The sequence below is a fragment of the Trichechus manatus genome, unplaced genomic scaffold (assembly GCF_000243295.1).
Source record: "Trichechus manatus latirostris isolate Lorelei unplaced genomic scaffold, TriManLat1.0 scaffold00137, whole genome shotgun sequence".
Lineage (NCBI taxonomy): Eukaryota > Metazoa > Chordata > Mammalia > Sirenia > Trichechidae > Trichechus > Trichechus manatus.
In genome coordinates, this window is record NW_004444073.1 from 1,821,780 (window position 1) to 1,846,522 (window position 24,743).

At 38.6% G+C, this 24,743-nt stretch overlaps 1 protein-coding gene across 3 annotated transcripts in view; it reads left to right on the top strand.

Annotated features, from left to right (window-relative positions):
- Window positions 1-24,743, top strand: part of MATCAP2 (microtubule associated tyrosine carboxypeptidase 2) — an 81,560-nt gene that overhangs the window by 38,959 nt on the left and 17,858 nt on the right. For 2 of the 3 annotated variants that reach the window (XM_023739576.1, XM_004385304.3), the window contains one exon: window positions 11,542-12,233. In XM_023739576.1, coding sequence (XP_023595344.1) covers window positions 11,542-12,233 — 692 coding nt within the window. Of the gene's footprint in view, window positions 1-11,399; window positions 12,234-24,743 lie in introns of those variants that run through there. The other variant, XM_004385305.3, reaches the window with a different exon arrangement.

Genomic DNA, 24,743 nt, shown 5'->3' on the forward strand with positions numbered 1-24,743 from the left:
GCCTGAATTTCTGGCAGTTCCCTGTTGACATACTGCTGCAGCTGCTTTTGAATGATCTTTAGCAAAATTTTACTTGAGTGTGATATTAATGAAATTGTTTGATAATTTCCACATTCGGTTGGATCACCTTTCTTGGGAATAGGCATAAATATGGATCTCTTCCAGTTGGTTGGTCAGGTAGCTGTCTTCCAAATTTCTTGGTATAGACGAGTGAGCACTTCCAGGGCTGCATCCATTTGTTGAAACATCTCAATTGATATCCGTCGATTCCTGGAGCCTTGTTTTTCACCAGTGCCTTCAGTGTAGCTTGGACTTCTTCCTTCAGTACCGTCAGGTCCTGATCATATGTTGCCTCTTGAAATGGTTGAACGTCAACCAGTTCTTTTTGGTATAATGACTATGTGTATTCCTTCCATCTTCTTTTGATGCTTCCTGCATGGTTTAATATTTTCCCAGTAGAATCCTTCACTTTTGCAACTCAGGGCTTGAATTTTTTTCTTCAGTTTTTTCAGCTTGAGGAATGCTGAGCATGTTCTTCCCTTTTGGTTTTCTATCTCCAGCTCTTTGCACGTCATTATAATACTTTTGTTTTCTTGAGCCGCCCTTTGAAATCTTCTGTTCAGTTCTTTTACTTCATCATTTCTTCCTTTTGCTTTAGCTCCTTGACGTTCAAGAGCAAGTTTCAGAGTCTCTTCTGATATCCATTGTGGTCTTTTCTTTCTTTTTAATGACATCTTGCTTTTTTCATATATGATGTCCTTGATGTCATTCCACAACTCGTCTGGTCTTTGGTCATTAGTGTTCAACGCGTCAGATCTATTCTTGACTCTAAATTCAGGTGGGGTATACTAAAGGTTGTACTTTGGTTCTTGTGGACTTGGAATTTTCTACAGTTTCAGCTGGAACTTGCATATGAGCAACTGATGGTCCGTTCCGCAGTCAGCCCCTGGCCTTGGTCTGACTGATGATGTTGCGCTTTTTTCCATTGTCTCTTTCCACAGATGTAGTTGATTTGATTCCTATATATTCCGTCTGGTGAGGTCTATGTGTATAGTCGCCGTTTATGTTGGTGAAAAAAGATATTTGCAATGAAGAAGTCATTGGTCTTGCAAAATTCTATCATGCGATCTCTGGCATCATTTCTATCACCAAGGCCATATTTTCCAACTACTGGTCCTTCTTCTTTGTTTCCACCTTTCGCATTCCAATCTCCAGTAATTATCAGTGCATCCTGATTGCATGTTCGATCAATTTCAGATTGCAGAAGTTGATAAAAACACAGTTTCTTCATCTTTGGACTTAGTGGTTGGTGCATAAATTTGAACAATAGTCGTATTAACTGGTCTTCCTTGTAGACTATGGATATTATCCTATCACTGATGGTGTTGTACTTCAGGATGGATCTTGAAGTGTTCTTTTTGATGATGAATGCAGCGCCATTCCTCTTCAAGTTGTCATTCCCAGCATAGTAGACCATGTGGTTGTCCGATTCAAAATGGCCAATACCAGTCCATTTCAGCTAACTAATGCGTAGGATATCAATGTTGATGCGTTCCATTTCTCTTTTGATGATTTCCAATTTTCCTAGATTCATACTTTGTACATTCCACGTTCCTATTATTGATGGATGTTTGCATCTGGTTCTTCTCATTTTGAGTTGTGCCACATCAGCAGATGAAGGTCCTGAAAGCTAGACTATCCACGTCATTAAGGTCGACTCTGCTTTGAGGAGGCAGCTCTTCCCCACTTGTCTTTTGAGTGCCTTCCAACCTGGGGGGCTCATCTTCCGGCACTGTATCAGATAATGTTCCGCTGCTATTCATAAAGTTTTCACTGGCTAATTCTTTTCAAAAGTAGACCGTCGGCTCCTTCTTGCTAGTCCGTTGTAGTCTGGAAGCTCAGCTGAAACCTGTCCACCATAGGTGATCCTGCTGGTATCTGAGTACTGGTGGCATAGCTTCCAGCATCACAGCAACACGCAAGCCCTCACAGTACAACAGACTGACAGACACAAGGGGGTATACACAGTTAGTGGGTTGTAAAATGGTACAACCACTATGGAAAACGGTATGGCAGTTCCTCAAAAAGCTAGAAATAGAAATACTTCGTGATCTAGCAATCCTACTCCTAGGTATATAGCCTAGAGATATAAGAGCAGTGATAGAAATAGACATAGGCACACCTGTATTCATTGCAGCATTATTTATAATAGCAAAAAGATGGAAGCAACCTAAGTGTCTGTCAATAGATGAATGGATAAAGAAATTGTACACACACAGAATACTACCAAAGAATAAAGAATAATGACGAGTCCATGAAACGTCTTATAATATGGATGAATCTGGAGGACATGATGCTGAGTGAAATCAGTTGTCTTAGTCATCTAGTGCTGCTCTAACAGAAATACCACAAGTGGATGGCTTTAACAAAGAGAAGTGTGTTCTCTCACAGTCCAAAGGCTGCAAGTCCAAATTCAGGGCATCAGTTCCAGGGGAACGCTTTTTCCGTTGGCTTTGGAGGAAGGTCTTTGTGATACATCAGTCTTCCCTTGGTCTGGGAGCATCTCTACGCAGGAACCTCAGGTCCAAAGGATGTGCTCTGCTCTGGGCGCTGCTCTCTGGGTGGTATGAGGTTCCCATGTGTCTCTGCTTGCTTCTTTCTTTTGTATCTCAAAAGAGATTGGCTTAAGACACTGTCCAATCGTGAATACCTCATCAGTATAACTGCCGCTAATCCATCTTACTAGATCATAGTGATTGAATTTACAATACGTAAGGAAGTAACATCAGATTACAAAATGGTACACAGTTACACAATACTGGGAATCATGACCCAGCCAAGTTGACAGATATTTTTGGGAGACACAGTTCAATCCATGACATAAGTCAAACATAAAAGGACAAATATTGCATGATACCACTTCTAGAAAAAGTCAAGAATAGGTTTATACACGGAGAGCAACCTTTGATGGTTACCAGGGATGAGAGGAGGAGGGAGGGAGAATCACTTACTAGATAGTAGGTACGTGTTAATTCTGATGAAGGGAAAGGTAATATACAATATGGGGGAAGTCAGCAAAACGTGACCAAGGTAAACACTGAGAGGTATGCAAGAATAAAGAACAACTACAGTAAATGCTATCACATATACAGTTCTGCAACAACAGTAATTACAACCAAAAATTTGTGAGCAGTTACATAGATAAATATATATGCTGTATAGGAGTGGAAGGGCGTACAGGAGTAGGTACACGTGCATATATAGGTACAGTTGTGGGCATTTGTATATACATATTTGTGCAGCATATATATTCATATATATAATACATAGGGGCCATAGTTATGGAAACTTCCTAGACATATCCAAACACTTCATGGGACCAAGTTACTGGGTTTGAAGGCTCCAGATCATAGTCTCAGGGGACATCTAGGTCAATTATAACAAGTTCATAAAGATAACCTTCTGCATCCTAGTTTGGTAAGTAGTGTCTGGGGTCTTAAAATCTTCTGAATGCCCATCTAAGATACATCTATTGGCCTCTTCCCATCTGGAGCAAAGGAGAGTGAGGGAAACCAAAGACTCAAGGAAACAATTAGTCCATAGGACTAATGGCCCACATGAACCACAGCCTTCTCTAGCCTGAGACCAGAAGAACTAGATGGTGCCTGGCTACCATTACCTATCGCTCTGACCAGAAACACAGTAGAAGATCCCAGTTAGAATGGGATAAAAATGTAGAACAAAACTCAAGTTCATAAAAAAGACTTGACTTACTGGACTGCCAGAGATTGGAGAAACCCCCAAGACTGTCACCCTAAGACACCCTTCTAATCTGGAACTGAAGCCACTCCCAGAGGTCACCTTTCAGCCACACAATAGATTGGCTTATAAAATAAACAATGGCACCCATGAGGAATGTGCTCCTTAGAACAGTCAACTGTGTGAAACCAAAAGGGTAGCGTTTGCCCAAAAGCAAAGATGAGAAGGCAAGGAGGGGCAGGGAAACTGGACAGATGGAAATGGGGAGAGTGCTGACAAATTACAGGATGACAACCAATGTCACGGAACAATTTGTGTATAAATTGTTGAATGGGAAACTAATTTGCTGTGTAAACTTTCACCTAAAACACAATAAAATGTTCAAAAAAAAAAGATCTCATTTAAGCTTACATTATCTGATAGTTTACTCAAGGTGTTGGTGTTTAAATTTTTATCACAGACAAGTCTAAATAATTTTTTTTTTCTGGGATAACCGTATTTTTACTTGAATATAAAATTGTTTTCAAAACTAGATTATTGATTGAGGAACAAAATGCTGTCAAAAGCAAAAAATAATACAAGATTATATTAGTTTATGATTTCTTATTGGCTACATTTTGTATGTAATATGAGAAGTGCTTAATGAATCATCTGGAAAAAAGTGTTCTTAAGGCCAGTATTTGGCCATACAAGATGAAAACACCTAGGCACATAGCTCTTGTTTGTCCTACAGGACAAGGCACTTGCCCTTAAAACTTGTCTTCAACATCACTAATAGTTTAATTTTCTTTCCTCCCTAAGATGATATTTTCCTCGGTCTTCAGGTATCCAAATCCTCTACTTTTTCCCTCTCAAATACTCTCTTCCCTTGGCTACCTCTCAGGTCACTCTTTCATATGTAGGATAGTAAGTGAGCAAAAGCAAACACATGTCTGTTGTAGTGGAGCTTATAATTTTAGTGTTGGGGAGACCATCATTAGTAGACTTACCCTACAAACATGTAAAATTGCAACCATGGCAAGTGCTTTGAATGAGAGAGAGAAGACTTCCTGAAAAAGTGACATTTGAACTGAAGGGCGAGTAGGAATTTAAAAAGGAGAATGGAGGACTCTCCAAACCTAGGGAGCAGTGTGTGGAAGTGGTATGTCTGGAGAGAGCATGGTGACTGTGACAGATTGACAAAATGAAAGGAGGCTAACGTGGAAGCAGTGAGGCTAAAGAGGCAGCATGACCAGACCATGGATGATCCTATATGCTGTGGTTAGGTGTTGTGTCTTCATCCCAACTGAAAAGCCATGGGAAAGTGTGTTTGCTGCCGCATTCACTGTTGTTTTTAGATGGTATTTAATGCTGATTCTTTTACCATCTTTTTTTTTTTTTTTTTTTTGGCATTATGGAATACCCTGCATATTTCTAGCTGTAAAAAAAAAAAAAAAGAAAATTTTATGACCAAAAAACCCACACAAAAACCAGTATCACATTGTAAGAATCATCATTGCTAAGAGAATAACACAGAAGTGCTAACTGGGACTGTGAACATTTTAAGAATCCTGAAATACAGTCAAATGTTTTAATTCCTGACTGACATTAGCACTGCCTTTTCATCTTTTTCTTACTGATACTGGATAAACTACATTGGGTGCTGTTAAATTTAAAGATTTTATAATGCAAAGGATTTGGGCGTTAAATGTTTCTAAAGATACTGATTTTTTTGATATATATACCATAATACAAAGTGTAGTAGTCTTAAATGTGCAGCCTGATGAATTTCTACATATGTGATCATTGCCCAGAACAAGATACAGAAGATTTCCAGCACCCAGTAGGCTCCCTGGGGCTCCTTCTCAGGCAGTAACCGGTCCTCCAAAGTAACCACTGTTCTAACTTCTAATACCGTGGAATAGTTTTGCCTGTTTTTGAGCTGCATGTAAATGGAATTATACAGTATGTACTCTGTTTTATTTTGCCTTTTCTTTTTGTAATCAAGCAATTTGTCTTTCTGTGGTGTAAAATTATCCCGGAGTCTCACATTTCGGAAGTATTTGTGAACCATATGAAATTGCCATTTTGTAGGTCAAAATTGGTTAATTTTAGTATTTTCCACCAGGTCTTACTTCTGTTGGTCTAATCTTCCATTCAGCCAGGGACTTCATAATTACTATGAGACATCATCTATTCACAGATGAAATACTAAGAGTTTAGTGAGTCCCCTCCACCCCCTCCCTTCTTTGAGATGAGGAACATGAGGCAGTGATGGGTTTAGTGATTAGGCTAATATTACAGAGAGGTCATTGAAAGAGCTAGGAATGGAAGCCAGGAATCCTGGTATTCTTTTCTTCTGTTCCAGATACATATTAAGCTTTCATTGTGTTGGTAATTTCAGTATATTCACCTACTTGTGAATATACTGGGTATCTATTTTAATGTGGTAATATTACTGTCCTTTTTTTCCTCATTATGGGTAATCAGGTTGGGGTAAATGATCTCTCTGACCAACTAAAATTATTGTTCGTTTACTCCATGGTTGTACTCCTAGGTTGTAGTGAAACAGATTGCTGATGGCTGACATGCTGCATTAAATAGTGATTGCCTTTGATATGAGAAAGTATAATTTTTAATTACCTTACTGCTTTTCGGGGGGGGAGGGGAATGAGTTATGCTTCTCCCATAGAAGTCTGCTTATGTTTAAAAAGTTTTAATTTTCCAGGAAAAAGGAGTCAGGGAAATAGGACAGTCTTTAATAGATTGTGTTAAAAAAAAAAAAAAAAAACCCATTGCCCTTGATGCCATGTGTGTCAGAATAGAACTGTGCTCCATAAGGTTTTCATGGCTAATTTTTCAGAAGTAGATCACCAAGCCTTTCTTCCAAGGCACCTCTGGGTAGACTCAAACCTCCAAACTTTTGGTTAGGAGCTGGGCACATTAACCTCTTACACCACCCAGGGACGCCAGTAAATAGGGTAGACAACTGAAAATCTTTTTATCAGCCTTTTACTGTTAATCTTTTGCATGTTCAAAACTTAAAATTTTTTCATAAAGCAAACAATAGCATTTAAAATTACAAAAACAGGACTGGAGAAACCCTGAAAGTATGGCCCCTGGATAGCGTTTTAGGTCAGTACTGAGGTCACTCCTGAGCCTCACCTTTCAGCTGAAGATTAGACAGGCCCGTAAAACAAAACGAGACTAAATGGGCACATCAGCCCAGGGGCAAGGACAAGAAGGCAGGAGGGGATGGGAAAGCTGGTAATAGGGAGCCCAAGGTCAAGAAGGGAGAGTGTTGACATGTCGGGTTGGCAACCAGTATCACAAAACAATATGTGTTTGTACTGTTCAGTGAGAAACTGATTTGCTCTGTAACCCTTCATCTAAAGTACAATTTAAAAACAGTCTAAAAAGAATTTAAAAATAGAATCACAAAAACAGTATTTAGGTTTTCTAATACTTCTTAATACAGTTAAAGTAAGATCAGTGAGATTCTGGGAAATTAGTTTACATCCATCTTGTATGAGTTGTTTGAAGGACCACATGGCCCCACTTCTGTGAACTTCACAGGCTATCCAGCATTTGGCAGGATTGGCGTTTATCAAATAAGTACACCATTGGCATACCCACACAGCAGATGGAGCTTAAAATGAACTGATGCGAAGTCTCCCAGGTAGATAATTAGCAAGTGAACTGAAATGCTGCAGCTCCTGGGCATTCTGTCATACACACACCATCACACCTCTCCCACCCTCCACTCCTCCTTGAATTTTTTTTTTTTTTTTAGTATCCTGAAGTGTTAAGGTTGGTTGAGACAGGAAAAAATTATGAATTTGGAAGTTACTGATGCTTTATGACAAAGCAAAAGAATTCTGTGAGCTCAGCTCCTTGGTCATAGAGCTACTCTTATGAACCAAAGAAAGCACTTTTATATTGAATAGATACATTGTTTTAAATCAGCACAGTATACATACAATGAACCATCAAATTAGGAAATCTTCAGAGTAGTTGTATTAATTGATTTTAATTTAATGTAGCTGTTTCCGTTTTTATTATGAAGATCAAATGAGAAAAGAAGCTGATTACCTCCCTTTACCTTCCTGCCTGCACCTAGTCCTTGCCCGACTTCTCTAGGCTTATGATAACCTTATTCTTATCTCGGTTCTCTTACTCTTTCCCTTTTAGTGTCTATTTCAGTCTTCCTTTCATTACCACCTATTGTGTCCTAAACATGTGGTGTCTTTTTAGGGAAACTGACATTGTTCTTGGGCATTTAGGCTACAGTCTGTGCCCTGGTGTTCCTTATGTTTGCTCAGCCTGCCCAGTTTTGACCATCAGTCGGCCTCACTTAACGTCTGGAACCCCTGAGGAACTGGGACCTCCCAGCTTGTGATAAAAGTTTTATTTGTTCTGTTTATTTTTGGCTGGTCAAGTCTTTAACGTTCATTGAATTGCCTCTTTGTACAATCCACCTTCCACATGACACTGTGCAATTTAGCTTCTTCCTCAAAACTTGTCCATTACAGTTTATTTAGCATTTGTTTAGCCCCTGCAAGTTCATACTTTTATATTTATTCTTTAATGATCTTTGTAGGTACCAGAGTTCAGATTTCACATACTGGCCTAGAAATGTAAATAAAAGGACTTTAAAGTACCTAACATACTTGGTTTATTGTCCTCACTTTTGACCTGGTACTGTTTCTTCACCCTAAACCCTATGACCTCGAAGCTTTAAAATTAACATTTAGGCAGAGTTCTATTTGTTTGTTGTGGTGGGGCTGTCCTGTACATTGAAGGATGTTTAGCATCATCCCAGGTTTCTATCCACTGGATGCCAGTAGCCCTGTCTCCTTCCTCCCCCTCTCCCCCCAGTTGTGACAACCAGAAGTGTCTTCAGACCTTGCCAAATGTCTCCTAGTGGGCAGAACCACCCCTGGTGGAGGACCACTGGTGTAGGGTCTTCTTTGTTGTATTTCCACTTCTGCAGTGATCTCCTCACAGAAATTTAGAATGGTCCCAGAACTACAAGTATCTGTTTATCCAGAATGGTTTGAAAATGGCACGTTTAGGATCATTCATTTATTCATTCAGTGAACATTTATTGAATGCTTACCAGATAACCATGCTAAATGTTGGGAAGATAGAGCTGTATAAAACATGGTCCCAGTGCTAGACTAGACTTTCAGTTATTCAAATTACCATGTATGACTGCGATGCCGTGTCCTAAACAGAGGAAGAAAAGTTAACAGTGCTGTGCATGTAGGAGACTTAATACTGAGTATTTGTTGCTATCTGAACGAATGACCATACATAATAGAGTGAGCATGGGCTATAATCAGAGACACCTGCATTCACAGTTTGCTGCCTACTGTTTTCTGGTCACATAACCTTGAGCGAATTACTTAACATCTCTGAAGCTTAAGTGATGTAACAAGTATAGTTCTTGGTGAAATCCCAAACATAAATGTTAAAAAATGGTGGCTGCCAGCTACCACCGACTGCTCTGTCAGGGATCACAATAGAGGGTCCTGGACAGCTGGAGAAAAACGTAGAACAAAATTCAAACACAAAAAAAGACCAGACTTACTGGTCTGACAGAGACTGGATAAAACCCTGAGAGTATGGCCCCAGACACCCTTTTAACTCTACTGAAGTCACTCCTGAGGTTCATCCATCAGCCAAAGATTAGACAGGCCCATGAAACAAACAGTAAGCACGTAGCTCAACCATGTATACAATACTAAATGGGTACACCAGCCCAGGGGCAAGGATGAGAAGGCAGGAGGGGACAGGAAAGCTGGACAAATGGAAATGGGGAACCCAGGGTCTAGAAGGGGAGAGTGTTGACATGTTGCGGGGCTGGCAACTAATGTCGTAAAACAATATGTGTAGTCCTTGTTTAATGAGAAACTAACTTGCTCTGTAAACCTTCACATAAAGCACAATAAAAAAAGATTGTGGCTGCTTTTATTGTTATTATTATTTAATTATTACTGCTGCTTATAGAAAGGATCCCTGAATGCTGAATCTTGAATGAGTGAATAACGGATGTATGTCAATAAACAATTTTCAAAAATGTGAAAGGAAATAAAATGTCTCTTTTGTGAGGCCAGCTACCCAAGTCATTTAGCATTGAAACTGCCTCCATGGTAGGAGCTAAAGGTTGAGGGCTAGAGGCATAAGGTTCTGTAAGCTTTGGAAAAGAGAACTAGTTGAGAGAATCATAATGTGTCACATGTACAGGAAGGATTCGGAAAAGGTTTCTAGGCAGACTCGGTCACAGGTCAGAGTCTTGTTCAGATGAGCAGTATTTAGCAAACTCTACAGACTGTGAGTTTGGAATTGAGTCTGGATATTCTTAAAGCTGTACCTGAAATCTTTCTTCACATTGCTCTCTTCCTTCTTTGAACTCTAGATTGTTTGTATGTTTTGTTTTTCACATTTAATAATGTACTACTTTGTATTATTATTTAAATATTCGTAGAATGCCTTGCCTTCAGAATTAAAATTAGCTGGTTGAAAGCAATGTATTTATACAGATGCTTCTCAGAGCCATGTGCCCAATTAATAGTAGTTCATATATTTGGTTAAGAGCTTGGCTGCTAATCAAAAAAGATCGGCAGTTCGAATCCACCAGTCTCTCCTTGGAAACCCTATGGGGCAGTTCTGCTCCATTTTATAGGGTCACTATGAATTGGAATCAACTCGACGGCAACAGATTTGGTTTTGATATTTTTTTTTATTACAAATAAATACAATTTTATTTATTTTTTTCATGTGCTTTAGGTTTACAGAACAAATTGGTTTCTCACTATACAGGGAATACATACACATACTGTTTGGTGACATTGTTTGCCAACCTCACGACGTGTCAACACTCTTGCCTTCTCGACTTTGGGTTCCCCATTTCCATTCATCCAGCTTTCTTGTCCCTTCCTGCCTTGTCCTTGCCCCTGGGCTGGTGTGCCCATTTAGTCTTGTATACATGGTTGAATTATATGTGTTATTGTTTGAATAAACACTATTTTAAATAACGTGCATGAGCAGCAGTGTATCAAGTGATTCTTACCTGTATAAAGCACTTGTGAGATCGCAAGGCAGAGTTGACCTCTCCTTAACTTGCCATTTGGTATACTAGAATCTGTGTAATAGTAATTAAAAAAGGTTTTCAAATTTGCCAGGAAGAAAAAACAAACTTGTTTTTCTTTCATCTTAATCTATAGCCTAGAATTATTAAGAAAATTAACCAGTTATTAATATCGAGGACATACTAAAACATGCGTAAACACACATATATCATCTATCTGATATTAAAAATGATTTTTGAGATAGGGCATTGTCCTTTTTACCAATGGCTATTTATATACAGTGCCAAATTCCAAGATTGTTATGGCTTTGAAAGTGCTTTGGAATTTTACTTTTGGCAATACTGTATATACTTTCTCTGAAATTCACCTTCTTTGTTAGAGTTGCGTACTCAAATAATTTGTAAATATGAATGTATTTGTGTGTTATCTTACACCTATGTTAGACTGATCATCTACAAGGTTTGAAGCTGAGATTTTTGAAGCTAATTTAGCATGTGTACACTCATATAAGAGAAGTGACAGTGTCTGCTATGACAGCATGACTAGTATAATTAGTAATCCACCCTTTTAGTATTTGGAATGTTTTTTCTAAAGCTTGTTGAAAAACTGTAAAGTTTACAGAACCTTCAGAATGCTTTTCAGATAATAAGCAACTTGCTTCATCTGGTATCTCTGTTATTTCTTTTGTTTTGATTGTTTTTTAACGCAGAAAAGCTTCACTGGCCCAAGCAAGAACTTGCTAAAACGTCTATTCTAAATGCTGAAGATTCATTGGTCATTCACAGCAAAAGAAGCATCCCGCATTTATCCCCTGGAGTGCTAAAGGACATTTTCACAACTGGAACCAGTAGCTACAATGTCTTCCTGCAGAGTAAAGAAGAGAAAAAGCATCAGTCCCAAAAACAGTCTTCCTGTACCTACTACAAACGATACAGAAAACCCATCAAATCTCCTAGCTCTTCTCGTAAAAAAGATCTTCGCAAGATGAAAGTCCCAGTGCCTGAGATGAGCAGTGGTAGCTGGTACTGCCTAGAGAGGCGGCCTGCTGTTTTTGTCACGAGTTCAGTGTCAAGTCCTGTAAAGTTCACCTATGATATCTCTGTTGCAGGGAACAGCATAGTGCTGCCACCTAAGCCCAGAAACAAGGTCAAACGGCGTCATTTCTCCACTCTTCCAAAGCCAAAGCAGCAGCCTCAGCTGTCTAGAAGTTTTGAAAAAGATGACGTTTCTGGAAAGAAATTTTGTATATTGACTGCTATAAAGCCCACCAACTTGGAGAAAGAAAAATTCAGGTTCTTCAAGTCTGACTATACCTACAATCCTCAGTTTGAATATGCTAATCCTGCTCTGCCAAGTGTGTTAGCCAAGCACAGCCAAGCTTCTGACCGATTCCTTAAGCAGGTAAAATGCCACTCCAGTAGTGATGTTTCATTTGTATGTAGCTAAGACAGTTGCAGTCTTACAAGCATAAAAGAAAAAATAAGTAAAAGACACATTTTTAAAGAATCCAATCATTTAGGTGTTATAGTCAGCTTTCACCGAGGGCATGTAGTTGTGTGTCAAGAAATCTCCAGGCGAGTGCCATAACCTATACATAAACTACTTTGCCCTAATCAAAATCTGTAAAGACTGTCAGGAAGCAACTATTAGGGAGAAACTGAATTCTGATTCCAAGCTTTCCGTTGGGAGTTACATACTTGTGGCCTAGTAGCCAGCCCACAGACAAGTGTGCAGTCCACTTACATTTTTGTGGTCTAATTGATTTTGAATGCCTTATATGAGGTATGCACTCTCTGGTTCTCCCTTTTGTATTACATTTCCAGCTTGTTTAGGCTCTTATAGACAGTTTTGAGAACTTGATTCTTGCCCATGAACTTGTTAATGCTTTACTAAAATTGTTAATTATCATATAAATACTTAAGAACTCATTTAGAGAAGGAAATAATGGGATTTTAAAAATTATCCTCAAGGTTAGCAAATCATGATATGAATGATGTGAATATTTTCTTTCGAGATTCCTCAATTTAGACACTGAGCACCTAGTTTTGTGCTGTAATAAACTCCATATATCCATTTAAGTATTTGAGGAGAAATTGTATCTTGTTTACTTTTAGGGCATAGTTTTGAAATCATAAAAGCAGACTACATTTGGTTAAATTAACTTTGTACAGATTTTTGCAATGTATTGTGAGTGACTGAAGATCTGTTCGTATGATAGGTAAAATGCGTGGTTCCATTTGCCTATGGTGCATGCCCTATTTTAGCATTTTTACTGACAACACAGTACAGTTCTTTGGACTTGTGGCCAGCAGATTTTTTACGGTTTATCATATATAACGTGGAATCTGACCGGTCTTTTGAAGCTATTATGTAAAAGCTTATTTTAAGATTTAAATATTTTTAATCTTGGTACTTTATTCTTTTGTTAGAAGAAATCTTTTCTACTGTTTTTGTATTTTTAAATGGGTACTCGCTTTTTATTTAATTAGGCTGAGATTGTGCCTTGAATGGACAAGTCAGTAATACACAGTTAGATTTTTTGGATGGGAGTGTTAACATAATGATTAAACACTTAGGTTCCCATATGTGCAAAATGGAGTGAAGAGAAGGTTATTTTGATGATTGAATGAGATAATGCTTAGCTCATATATAGCATTAGGCATAGTGCTTGGCCTGTAATAAGCAAAATGAAAAGATAAGCTTTTATTTTTATCTTGGCAGTCATTCTTACACATGAGGTTTTTGTGTGTGTCAAATTGCATTTGATTGAACAGAGCTTTTACAAATTTAAAATGTATGATAATTGTAAGAATGCCATTTGCTTTTTTAGCTCCTGAAAAAGATAGCCAAAATTTATTTACCAATATTCTTTAATTTGGTGTCCTACCCTAGCCTGGCCAGTTGGGAAGAAATTTCCCACTGTTAGATCAAAGTGAATGTACCCTCATCTCCCTGCAAGGCAATTAGGGAGCATCATCAGCCCCACAGATTGAGAATTGATACTGGTTGGCCTGTGGCCCTGCAATCTTTATTTTAACCCAGTTCCAGCTTCAGGAGATAAAACCCCCATAGTTGAGTTGCTTGAGACTTCTAAATAGCACCAGCAGTCCTAGCTGTGGCCACTACCTTACATGCACCGTCGGTGAGAATGCTCTCAACAAATGCCATATCTACAGCTGAAACTATTTAAAGAAATTCATCAGAACAAGGTCTCCCTGAAACTGCTTAAATTCCTATTCAGCATCTGCGTGAATTATGACATGATGTCATACATCCTTCCCCTCCCCGGCTGTGAAGCTAAAGCAGCAGCTTCAGGGCTGCTCTCCAGGACTCTGAGAAATGTGCTTCCCAAGGGGACAGAATGGCCAAGTAGCCCCATGGTCTCTGGCCTTCACCAGCAAGACCTTGCCAACCCCCAGCTGACAGTCTACTGAGTTTCACAATCTGGATCCTTCGGAAGCAAGTGATCTGTATTGTTGGAGGATGACTGGTCCTCTTCAGTGCACAGATTGGCAGAATGACGCTGGACTTCCCAGGCGCACATAAGTCTACCACAGTGGACTTGAGGCACTGCTCAGACTCTGGCCATCCCCTTTAGGTCTCCCCATCCATGCTAAGGAGTTCTAGGACCTCTTTGATTTATAATTGATGGGTAGGCTCTTGCCCTGCAGGAGAGAGATGGACTCGACCTCTGAAATTTCGCCTGCGCACTGTGGTGCAGGAAAAGTGTTTATATTTTTACTTTTGCCCCCGCCCTTCATATTCATGTAATTGTCGTACAGTGTCTGTGCTTCAGTGTCCTCATCTATAAATTAAGGAAAATGGACTAAATGATCCTTGAGAGCCCCTTCTAGGACCACACACATCTCTCTTAAGTATCTAGTCCAAAAACAGTGTGGCTGATTGAATCAAATTCCCATTGCATGTCACATTATATATCTGGTTATGTCATTTATTTTGTAAAAATACTTAGCTCTTCTTCCACACACACATTAGTTACAGAAAAGTTCAGAGTTTCCACCAGTCGTGTTAACTAAAAATTTTTTCACTTCAGATAACAGTGCTTTATTAATGCAGTATAATAGTTTGCAAATAGTTTGGCTTGCTCAAGTTAATTTTCCAAATAAGTGAAATTTGTTTCTTTAGCAAAACCTAATGAAAAAATTAACCATTTGAATGTAGTTCTTTCTGCATTGTATATTCCACTTGCCAACTCAGGAGAATGCTTTTCAAACTTTTCCAAGAGGGAACAGCAGAGGTATGCGAGGAGTCACCAAGAGAGTCAGGATGGGAACAAATATATGTTTTACCTTAAATTCGTACAATTTTTACGTTACACTTCATAAGGTAGCCTTATTTTAATATAGAAAAATGAAATTTGCTTTTCTTCAAGTAAAATATATGCTTTCAGAATAAACAAGGAGCATCTTACCATGATTCTCTGGAATCTCCCTAATCTCCCCCAGTGTGAGAAACAAAAATAGTACTGAGGCATTGTTGACAAAAAGCAGCTGTTTGAATGAACTCTCAGGAGATTACATGTTAACATTATTCATTTGTAAGGTTAGCCCGTCACCAGAAATGCTGCAGCATCTTGAAGGAAAGCTAGACAAGGCGCATTCTGGAAGCACTGCATGCCTCAGAGCAAGCTGGGGTTCAGACTGCCTGGAGCCTGAGGGCACAAACTCTTAATTTGACAAAGAGACAAGCATATGGGATTACTAATAATAAAACGTTAAGAATGACATACTCTGGATTTCTTGTAGGGAAATATGTCCATGAGGACAAGAGTGTAGTTGTGGATGGGGGTTGGAAGAGAAAGCTGTAAGAAACAGTTCATTTTTAAAAAGGTGTCTGATGTCTCTCACAAAAGCCATTTCTATCAGACGTGAAATATCAACCACTTTAACAGTTAAGGTGGTTGATATTTAATATATTCTGTATTGAAGTGAAAAACTGTTCTTATGTCAATATAGTGTCCAAAAATTTTATTACTTATATGGTGGAAGTTAATGATTCTATGCTATCAGGTGTAACTTGGTAAAGTTCTTATAAAATCTCAGGGGTATTTAAAGTACAGAAAATAATGGATTCTGATTCTGATAAGCTGCTTTTTTTCCTGCACCAAAACAACAGCACACAACATTCTATGGCAGACAGTGCATTTTCGTTTAGAGCTTTCAGATATTCAAAGCAAGCACCTAGATAGACTAACTTCGTTGTGTTAGGAAGTAAGTTCTAATTTTCGTCTTCCTAGTTGGCACACTTTCTGTAGTCAGGATATAGGCCTGCAGGATCCGGGCAGGAACCATAAATGATTGCAGGGAGCTGGTTGAGCGCAGTAGCAAGTTGGAAACCAGAGAGCAGTTATTTATCTTGAGCCACGGTTTGTGTTCAGTGTTACCACATCTTCAGGGTTTTCAAGAGAAAGTGGAAACCTGAATTTTATGTGAAGTATTTCAGCTTATAAATGTTAACAACTAATTCAGTTAAACAAAAGCTGTCCAGACCAATGAAAACTTGTCTGTGGGCCAGTTTATCCTTTGGCTTCCCAGGTTGCTACCACTGAGGTTTACTCACCAATTCTGTTAAGCATAATAAGTTCAGTTTTATCAGGACCAGCGATTAGCAAAATGTTGTTGGTGCCACGGAGTTGATTTTTGACTCTTAGTGACCCCATGTGACAGAGTAGAAGCGCTCTGTAAGGTTTTCTTGACTGTAATCTTTAAGGAAGCCGATCACCAGGTCTTTCCACGGAGCCTCTGACTGGGTTCGAATTGCCAGCCTTTCAGTTACCATTTGAGCACTTGACTGTTGAACTGATGGGGTCCAGTCTCATGGTTTTCAACTTTATAGTGTAACTGGGATCAGTAATCCATTGTTAAATGCTCATTTTTTCTTTTTTTAAAAATTTTTATTGTAAATATATAGGTAACAAAACATTGGCCATTTCAACAGTCCATTTTCGTTTTTTGATAGGAAAAAACTAATTAGAAATCAAATGCCTTCACTGATCGCAGGATGTCCTGACATAAAATTGTTTAAGGCTAATTTATAATTGTACTAGTAGTGTTTTATTTTTGTAAACATCTAGTTGTCAAAACATTAGAGGAGAGGAAAAAGGAAGCCTTCTTTATACCTCCCACTAGATTGCTCAGTTTTCTTTTTGGTGAATTGCAGACCTTTCACAGATACCCTGAAGTCATAAGATTTTTAAAGATTGTTTTGAGTTTAATATATTCCATAATAGATTTGTGTATTAGGTTGGAGAAGTGGGGTCATTTCTTAACCTAATAACAAGAAAGATTTTCTTACAGATCAGAGATGGAAACATCCGAATCTGATTGTATGTCCTTGGAAGAAGGTTTAACCTTGATGACTCATTGAAACAATGTTTGTGGATTTGCCTTTAAAAGCTTGCCTAATACGTCTGTTCTCAGGTTTTCATCTTAACAGTGTCTTTCCTACCAAACTGCTTGAATATCTGCTTTTTCCATTGTAAATGGTGGAAGAAAAGTTTGCAGTACTAAACTGTGTATAAATATCCTGCTAGTGGTTACCCTCACGTGTTCCCACTGACCGTTGTATACATCCATACTACCCCCTGCCCTGACAACACAAAAATTGGAAAGAAGAACCAACGGAGGGAGAGTAGACTGAAGGTGACATCTCTTTTTGCCCGGCTGTGTTCTTTCACTTGTTCCTTCATTGGAGGCGGACTGTGTCTCAGATCTGTTTATCTCCTGGGTCTTGCATGTGTAGAATATAATTTTTTGAAATGTTTTTCTTTTTATTATAATCTGGTCATAGTTTGCAGTTCATTATAAAGGAAATTAGATTATTGGCAAAAGTATTTTTGATGCCTCCTGCCTCTCTCCTGCTTTCCCCATTGCTGTTAGTGATCTTTCTGAGGTGCAAATCTGGTCATGTCAGCTCCTTTCTGAAAAACTTTAGGGCTCCCCATGATTCAGGATAAAACCCATAATTTTTAGCATGGCCTACAAGGCCTTTGATCTTTCATGATCTGACTCATGCTTACTTTTCCAAAGTCAGCTCTATGCTCCCTCAGCAGCTTGTGCAAAATGTCTGGTATAGCAATGATCACACTCTTCTCATCCTTAAGTGTCTCATTTGTCTTTACCACTACACTTGGCTCCTTGGTAAAAGTACATTTTATTTTAACTCCTCCCAGAAATCTAGCACGGTTCCTGGCACCGAGTAAGTGAGTCTCCTGGTGCCTGCCCAGCCCGGGAACACTACAGCCTTGTCAAACTAAGCTGTATTTTACTTTCTTCAGTTTCTGTATGCTTTCAGCAATAGTATTCTCTTTTGTCTGGGATACCCTCTATTTCCTCTAATCCCCCACTTCTATTTATCTTTCTCTGTGATCTCACAACATTTTAGTTTCTGTCAGAGTATTACTACATTATATCTGTATGTCTTTTCTGTGAGTCTAATGTAGCACAGGACTTAGATTCTAAAAATATAAAAATGAATAATAGTAGCAGTGATTGGCAAACAGAATGTGACCATAAAGGTAAATGAATGAATGAATGAGTGAATGACTAGATGAATGGATGATCCTCATTGATGGTATGCTAGACATTTAGTGAAGTGTTTTATAAACAAAGGATCTAAATTTGTGGCCCAAGAGTCAGGTTCAGCCTGCATATAAGTTTTCTTTGGCTAGCACAATGTTTTTTGAAACATTGAAATGTAAAGATTCTCTCCTTTTGCCTCTCCCAGGTGTCTTATACCCAGCAGCTTTACACAGTGGTTACTGCAGCTTGCAGCTACAGGTGTTTGGGTGTGTGACCTGGGTTCTACTGTCCATCAAGGATGTGGCTACAATGCCTTGGAATAGATCTGATTGACTAATCACAGATATTTATATACCTAATTTGCTACCAAGAAGCAATAGCCACCTTTGAAAAATTCATTCAGTATTTGGAATTTTGCTTTTCATTCTGAAAATCTCAAAATACCACAGTGTGTGTGTGTGTGTGTGTTTGTATCTCATGTTTACCTGAAATAAGCATTTTCAAACTTCTTCATGAGAAAAGTGGCCATGTAAGTTGGAAAACACATAATATTGTATTCATCTCCAAGACTCACCACACTTTGTTGTTGTTGTTAGGTGTCATCCAGTAGGTTCCGACTCATCGTGACCCTACGTACAACAGAACAAAACAGTGCCTGGTCCTGCGCCATCCTCACAATCACTGTTACGCTTGAGCCCATTGTTGCAGCCACTGTGTTAATCCATCTCGTTGAGAGTCTTCCTCTTTTTTGCTGACCCTTTACCTAGCATGATGTCCTTCTCGAGGGACTGGTCCCTCCTGAAAACATGTCCAAAGTATGTGAGGCATAGTCTTGCCATCCTTGCTTCTAAGGAGCATTCTGGCTGTACTTTTTCCAAGACAGATTTGTTCATTCTTCTGGCAGTCTGTGGTATACTGAATATTCTTCACCATCACCACAATTCAAAGTCATCAGTTCTTTTTCGGTCTTGCTTATTCGTTGTCCAGCTTTTGCATGCATATGAGGCAGTTGAAAACGCCATGGTTGGGGTCAGGCGCACCTTAGTCTTCAAGGTGACATCTTTGTTTTTGAACACTTTAAAAAGGTTTTTTGCATCGCATTTGCCCAATGCAATGTGTTGTTTGATTTCTTGACTGCTGCTTCCATGGGTGTTGATTGTGGATCCAAGTAAGATAAAATCCTTGACAACTTCAGTCTTTTCTCCATTTATCATGATGTTGCTTATTGGTCCAGTTGTGTTTTCTTTATGTTGTGGTGTAATCCATACTGAAAGGTGTAGTCTTTGATCTTCATCAGTGTTTCAGATCATCATCACTTTTCAGCAAGCAAGGTTGTGTCATCTGCATAATGCAGGTTGTTAATGAGTCTTCCTCCAATCCTGATGCCCCATTCTTCTTCATACAATCCAGCTTCTCAGATCTGTTGCTCAGCATACAGATTGAATAAGTATGGTGAAAGGATACAACCCTGACACACATCTTTCCTGACTTTAAACCACACAGTATCCCCTTGTTCTGTCTGACCTACTGCCACCTGATCTCCGTACAAGTTCCTCCTGAGTGCAATTAAGTGTTCTGGAATTCCCATTCTTTGCATTGTTACCCATAATTTGTTATGATCCACACAGTCTAATGCCTTTGCATAGTCAGTAAAACACAGGTAAACATCTTTTTGGTATTCGGTGCTTTCAGCCAGGATCCATCTGATACCAGCAATGATATCCCTCGTTCCATGTCCTCTTCTGAATCTGGCTTGAGTTTCAACATTGGCAGTTCCCTGTCGATGTACTGCTTCAGCTGCTTTTGAATGATTTTCAGCAAAATTTTACTTGTGTGTGATGTTAATGATATTTCTAGATCATTTCTGCATTCTGTTGGATCACTTTTCTTTGGAATAGGCATAAATATGAATCTCTTCCAGTCGATTGGGCAAGTAGCAGTCTTCCAAATTTCCTGGCATAGATGAGTGAGTACTTCTAGCGCTGCATGCATTTGTTGAAACATTTCAGTTGGTATTCCGTCAATTCCTGGAGCCTTGTTTTTCTCCAGTGCCTTCAGTGTAGCTTGGACCTCTTCTTTCAGTACCATCGAGTCCTGATCATCATGTGCTACCTCCTGAAATGGTTGAACGTCGGCCAATTCTTTTTGGTATAGTGACTCTGTGTATTCCTTCTATCTTCTTTTGATGCTTCCTGCGTCATTTAATGTTTTTTCTCCATACAATCCTTCAATATTGCAGCCGGGGGCTTGAATTTTTCCTTCAGTTCTTTCAGCTTGAGAAATGCAGAGCATGTTCTTCCCTTTTGGTTTTCTAACTCCAGGTCTTTGCACATGTCATTATAATACTTTACTTTGTTTTCTCAAGCCACCCTTTGAAATCTTCTGTTCACCTCTTTTAGTTCATTGTTTCTTCCCTTTGCTATAGCTACTTGACATTCAAAAGCATGTTTCAGAGTCTCTTCTGACATCCATTTTGGTCTTTCTTTCCTGACGAAGTGAAATTGCTGAACAGAAGACTTCAAAGGGTGGCTAAAGGAGGCAGAGTAAAGTATTATAATGACATGTGCAAAGACTTGGAGTTAGAAAACCAAAGGGGAAGAAAACACTCACCACACTTGGTATCATCATAAAAGCTTGGAAGAGTCTTTTGTTTGACTTTGTTAAATCCAGTATCTTCCAAATTTGTTTTGTCATGAAATCCTTTAAAAAATGGTATCTTGTTCACCTCTTTTCCACAAAAATCAGTTTAGAAAACACTGGCTTAAAGGACTGTATGATCTCCTAGGAGTTACTGGATTTTTTTTTTTTTTGGAAAAGTTCTAGATTTTAGTATTTCCTGAAAAGAGGGAAGAGATGAAGAGAGGATTGGGATTGCATATTAATTAGCAAGCCAGGAAAAACATTAACTTGAATAAAAAGTCAGTGGTGGATTATACATGTAGAAACTGTTGAATTGGTATATGTTCTGCTGTGTATATTCTCAACAACAAGAAAAATAAAATATAAAAAAATGTATCATACTTCATGCTAATTGTTGAATATTCCAAGACTCATCTTAAAGATTGCCCCTTAGTAAGACAATACATCATACTGGGGAAGTCAGCACAGCTTGTCCAAGGCAAAGTCATGGAAGCTCCATAGACACATCCAGACTCCCTGAGGGACCAAATTACTGGGCTGAGGGCTGGGGACCGTGGTCTCGGGGAATAGCTAGCTAATTTGGCATAACATCGTTTATAAGGAAAATGTTCCGTATTCTACTTTGGTAAGTCTCGTCTGGGGTCTTAAAAGCTTGTAAGCGGCCATCTAAGATACTCCACTGGTCTCACCCCATATGGAGCAAGGGAGAATGAAGAAAACCAAAGACAAAAGGGAAAGATTAATCCAGAGGACTAGTGGACCGCAACTACCACAGCCTCCACCAGACTGAATCCAGCACAACTAGATGGTGCCCGACTACCACCACTGACTGCTCTGACAGGAATCACAACAGAGGATCCCGGACAGAGCTGGAGAAAATGTAGAACAAAATTCCAATTCACAAAAAAAGCCCAGACTTACTGGCCTGACAGAGACTGGAGAAACCCTGGGAGTACGGCCCCTGGGCACCCTTTTAGCTCAGTAATGAAGTCACTCCTGAGGTTCACCCTTCAGCCAAAGATTAGACAGGCCCACAAAACAGAATGAGACTGTATGGGCACACCAGCCCAGGGGCAGGGACTAGAAGACAGGAGGGGACAGGAAAGCTGGTAATAGGGAACCCAAGGTCAAGAAGGGGAAAGTGTTGATATATCTTGGGATTGGTAACCAATGTCACAAAACAATATGTGTACTAATTGTTTAATGAGAAGCTAGTTCTATAAACCTTTATCTAAAGTATGATAATTAAAAAAAAAAAAGATTGCTCCTTGATTAGCAGTTATAGCCTTTTGTTAATAATATACTAAATAAATTTCCAAAAGGGCTGGGTTGCCAGAAGTTGCCCAGATGTAAGTATTATGAAGTATTCTCTCCAGGCTGTTGAGCCAAAATACCATTTCTGGGAAATTACTAGCAAATTGTTTTGGGTACTTAGAGTCAGAGAGGATATCTGGACTCTTTAAAAATTGTGTTTACTAACTGTAGAATAGTTTCAAAGAATTATTTATAAAATACGTGTTAGATATCAAGAATAATGATACATCGAACCAGTTTAAGAACATTAAAATTTTCTGGTGTGCTCATCTGAGATAATCACTGAATGATGCTTTTATACCTTGTTTTTCTTTATGGTTTTGTTATGTGTTTAATGTATGAATTTGTAAATTTTTGAACTTCATTTAAGTGAAACCATACTATATGTATTCACTTGCAAGCAGTGGTTTTTTTTTTTTTTTTTAACTCCACTCAGCAGTATGTTCTCCCACCAACACTAAATACTAAATACAGTAGCTTGTCATCATTTCCAGAACTTGAGGTGGTGAACGTTAAGTGGTGTTTCCTTATGGTTTTAATATACATTTTTTTGTCCTTATTCATGTCTAGATGTTATTTATATATTTTAGATACTAATGTGTTGCAAATAGCTTCTCCCAGTTTATGGCTCATCTTTTCATTATACAGTGTTTTTTGATGAAGAGAAGTTCTTTTACATTGAATGTTGTCAGGTTCATTAAAAACTTTCCCTTTTAGCTTTAAAAAAAAATGTGGGAGGGCAATTCAGTTACCTTAAATTCTAAAATTAAAACCCAGCAGTCTTCTTCTGAAGTTTAAATAGGGTATAGTTACATGGGATATAGATTACAAAACACAGTCACGGCCATTTTCTCTTTTCTCTGATTTCATCCTCACAACAACCCTGTGAGGTAAGTAGGACAAAGATTTTCATCTCCATTTGCCAGGGAAGAAACTAAACCCGAGAGAGATAAAATGACATAGCTAAGATCATACAGTCAGTAAATGGTAGGACCCTAACGCAAAGCCAGGTCTCCTGACTTCCAGCCTTTCCACATCATCACCCTGCCTCATATTGTATTAGTGTTCTCGTTGTGTATAGTTTTTTATTCAGTGGAAACTGCAGCTGAGAAGGGAGATAGTTTTTTAGCACATGACTATTGAAATGGCTTGAAATCGATGGTCACATTTCCAGATTGCTAAACAGTAAACAAGATGATCAAGTACACAGAAAGCAGATCATTCAGCAGAATGCTGAGATTTCTCAGGAAGTTTATGTTGTATCATGCAAGACAATGCTGAAAGTTTTATATAGAGAGATTTTTCATTTTCTGGATTAATGGTTTTTTTATGTTGTGCTATTTGATTATTACTTTTAAAAAAAAAAGCCTTTATTGATATAGAGATGTAATTCACATGCCATACAGTTCATCCATTTAATACAGTTTGGTGGTTTTCAATATATTTAGTTACATAACCATCACCACTAATTCTTGAACATTTTCATCACCCCAAAAAGAACTACCCTATACCCATTAGCAGTCACTCCCCATTTCCTTCCAACCTCCTCCTTGCACCCCTAGCCCTAGGCAGTCACCAATCTACTTTTTGTCTCTATGGATTAGCCTATTCTGGGTATTTAATATAAATAGAATCATATAATATATGGCCCTTTATGATTGGCTTCTTTAACTTCCCATAATGTCTAGATTGATTCATGTTGTAGCATGAATCAATACTTCATTTCCTTCTTTCTTTTCTGCTGAATAATACTCCATAGTATGGATATACTACTTTTTATTTATCAGTTGATGGACATTTGAGTTGTTTTCTTCCTTTCGGCTGTTATAAATAATGATGCAGTGAACAATTGGGTACAAATTTTTGTGTGGCCATATGTTTTCATTTTTTTGGGGTATGGAATGGAATGCTGGGCAGTACAGTAATTCAAAGGAGTCTTTAGGTGGTACAAATGGTTAAGTGCTCAACTACTAGCCAAAAAGTTGGCAGTTCGAACCCACCCAGAGGTGCCTCGGGAGACATGCCTGGTGCTCTGCTTCTGAAAGGTCACAGCCTTGAAAACCCTGTGGGGCACAGTTCTGCTCTGACACACATGGGGTCACCATGAGTAGGAATTGACTCAGTGGTAACTAATAACAACAACATCATAATTCTGTGTGTAACTTTTTGAAGAACTGCTAGACTGGTTTTCAAAGCAGCTGTATCATTTTATATTCCCATCAACAGTGTATGAGAATTTAGTTTCTCCACATCCTTCTCAGCACTTATTCTTTTCATTTTTTTGTTTCTTTTAATTATAGCCATCCTTGTACATGAGACGTGATATTTCATTTTGGTTTTGATTAGCATTTCCCTGATGGCTAATGATGTTGAGCATTTTTTCATTTGTTTATTGGCCACTTGTATATTTTCCTGA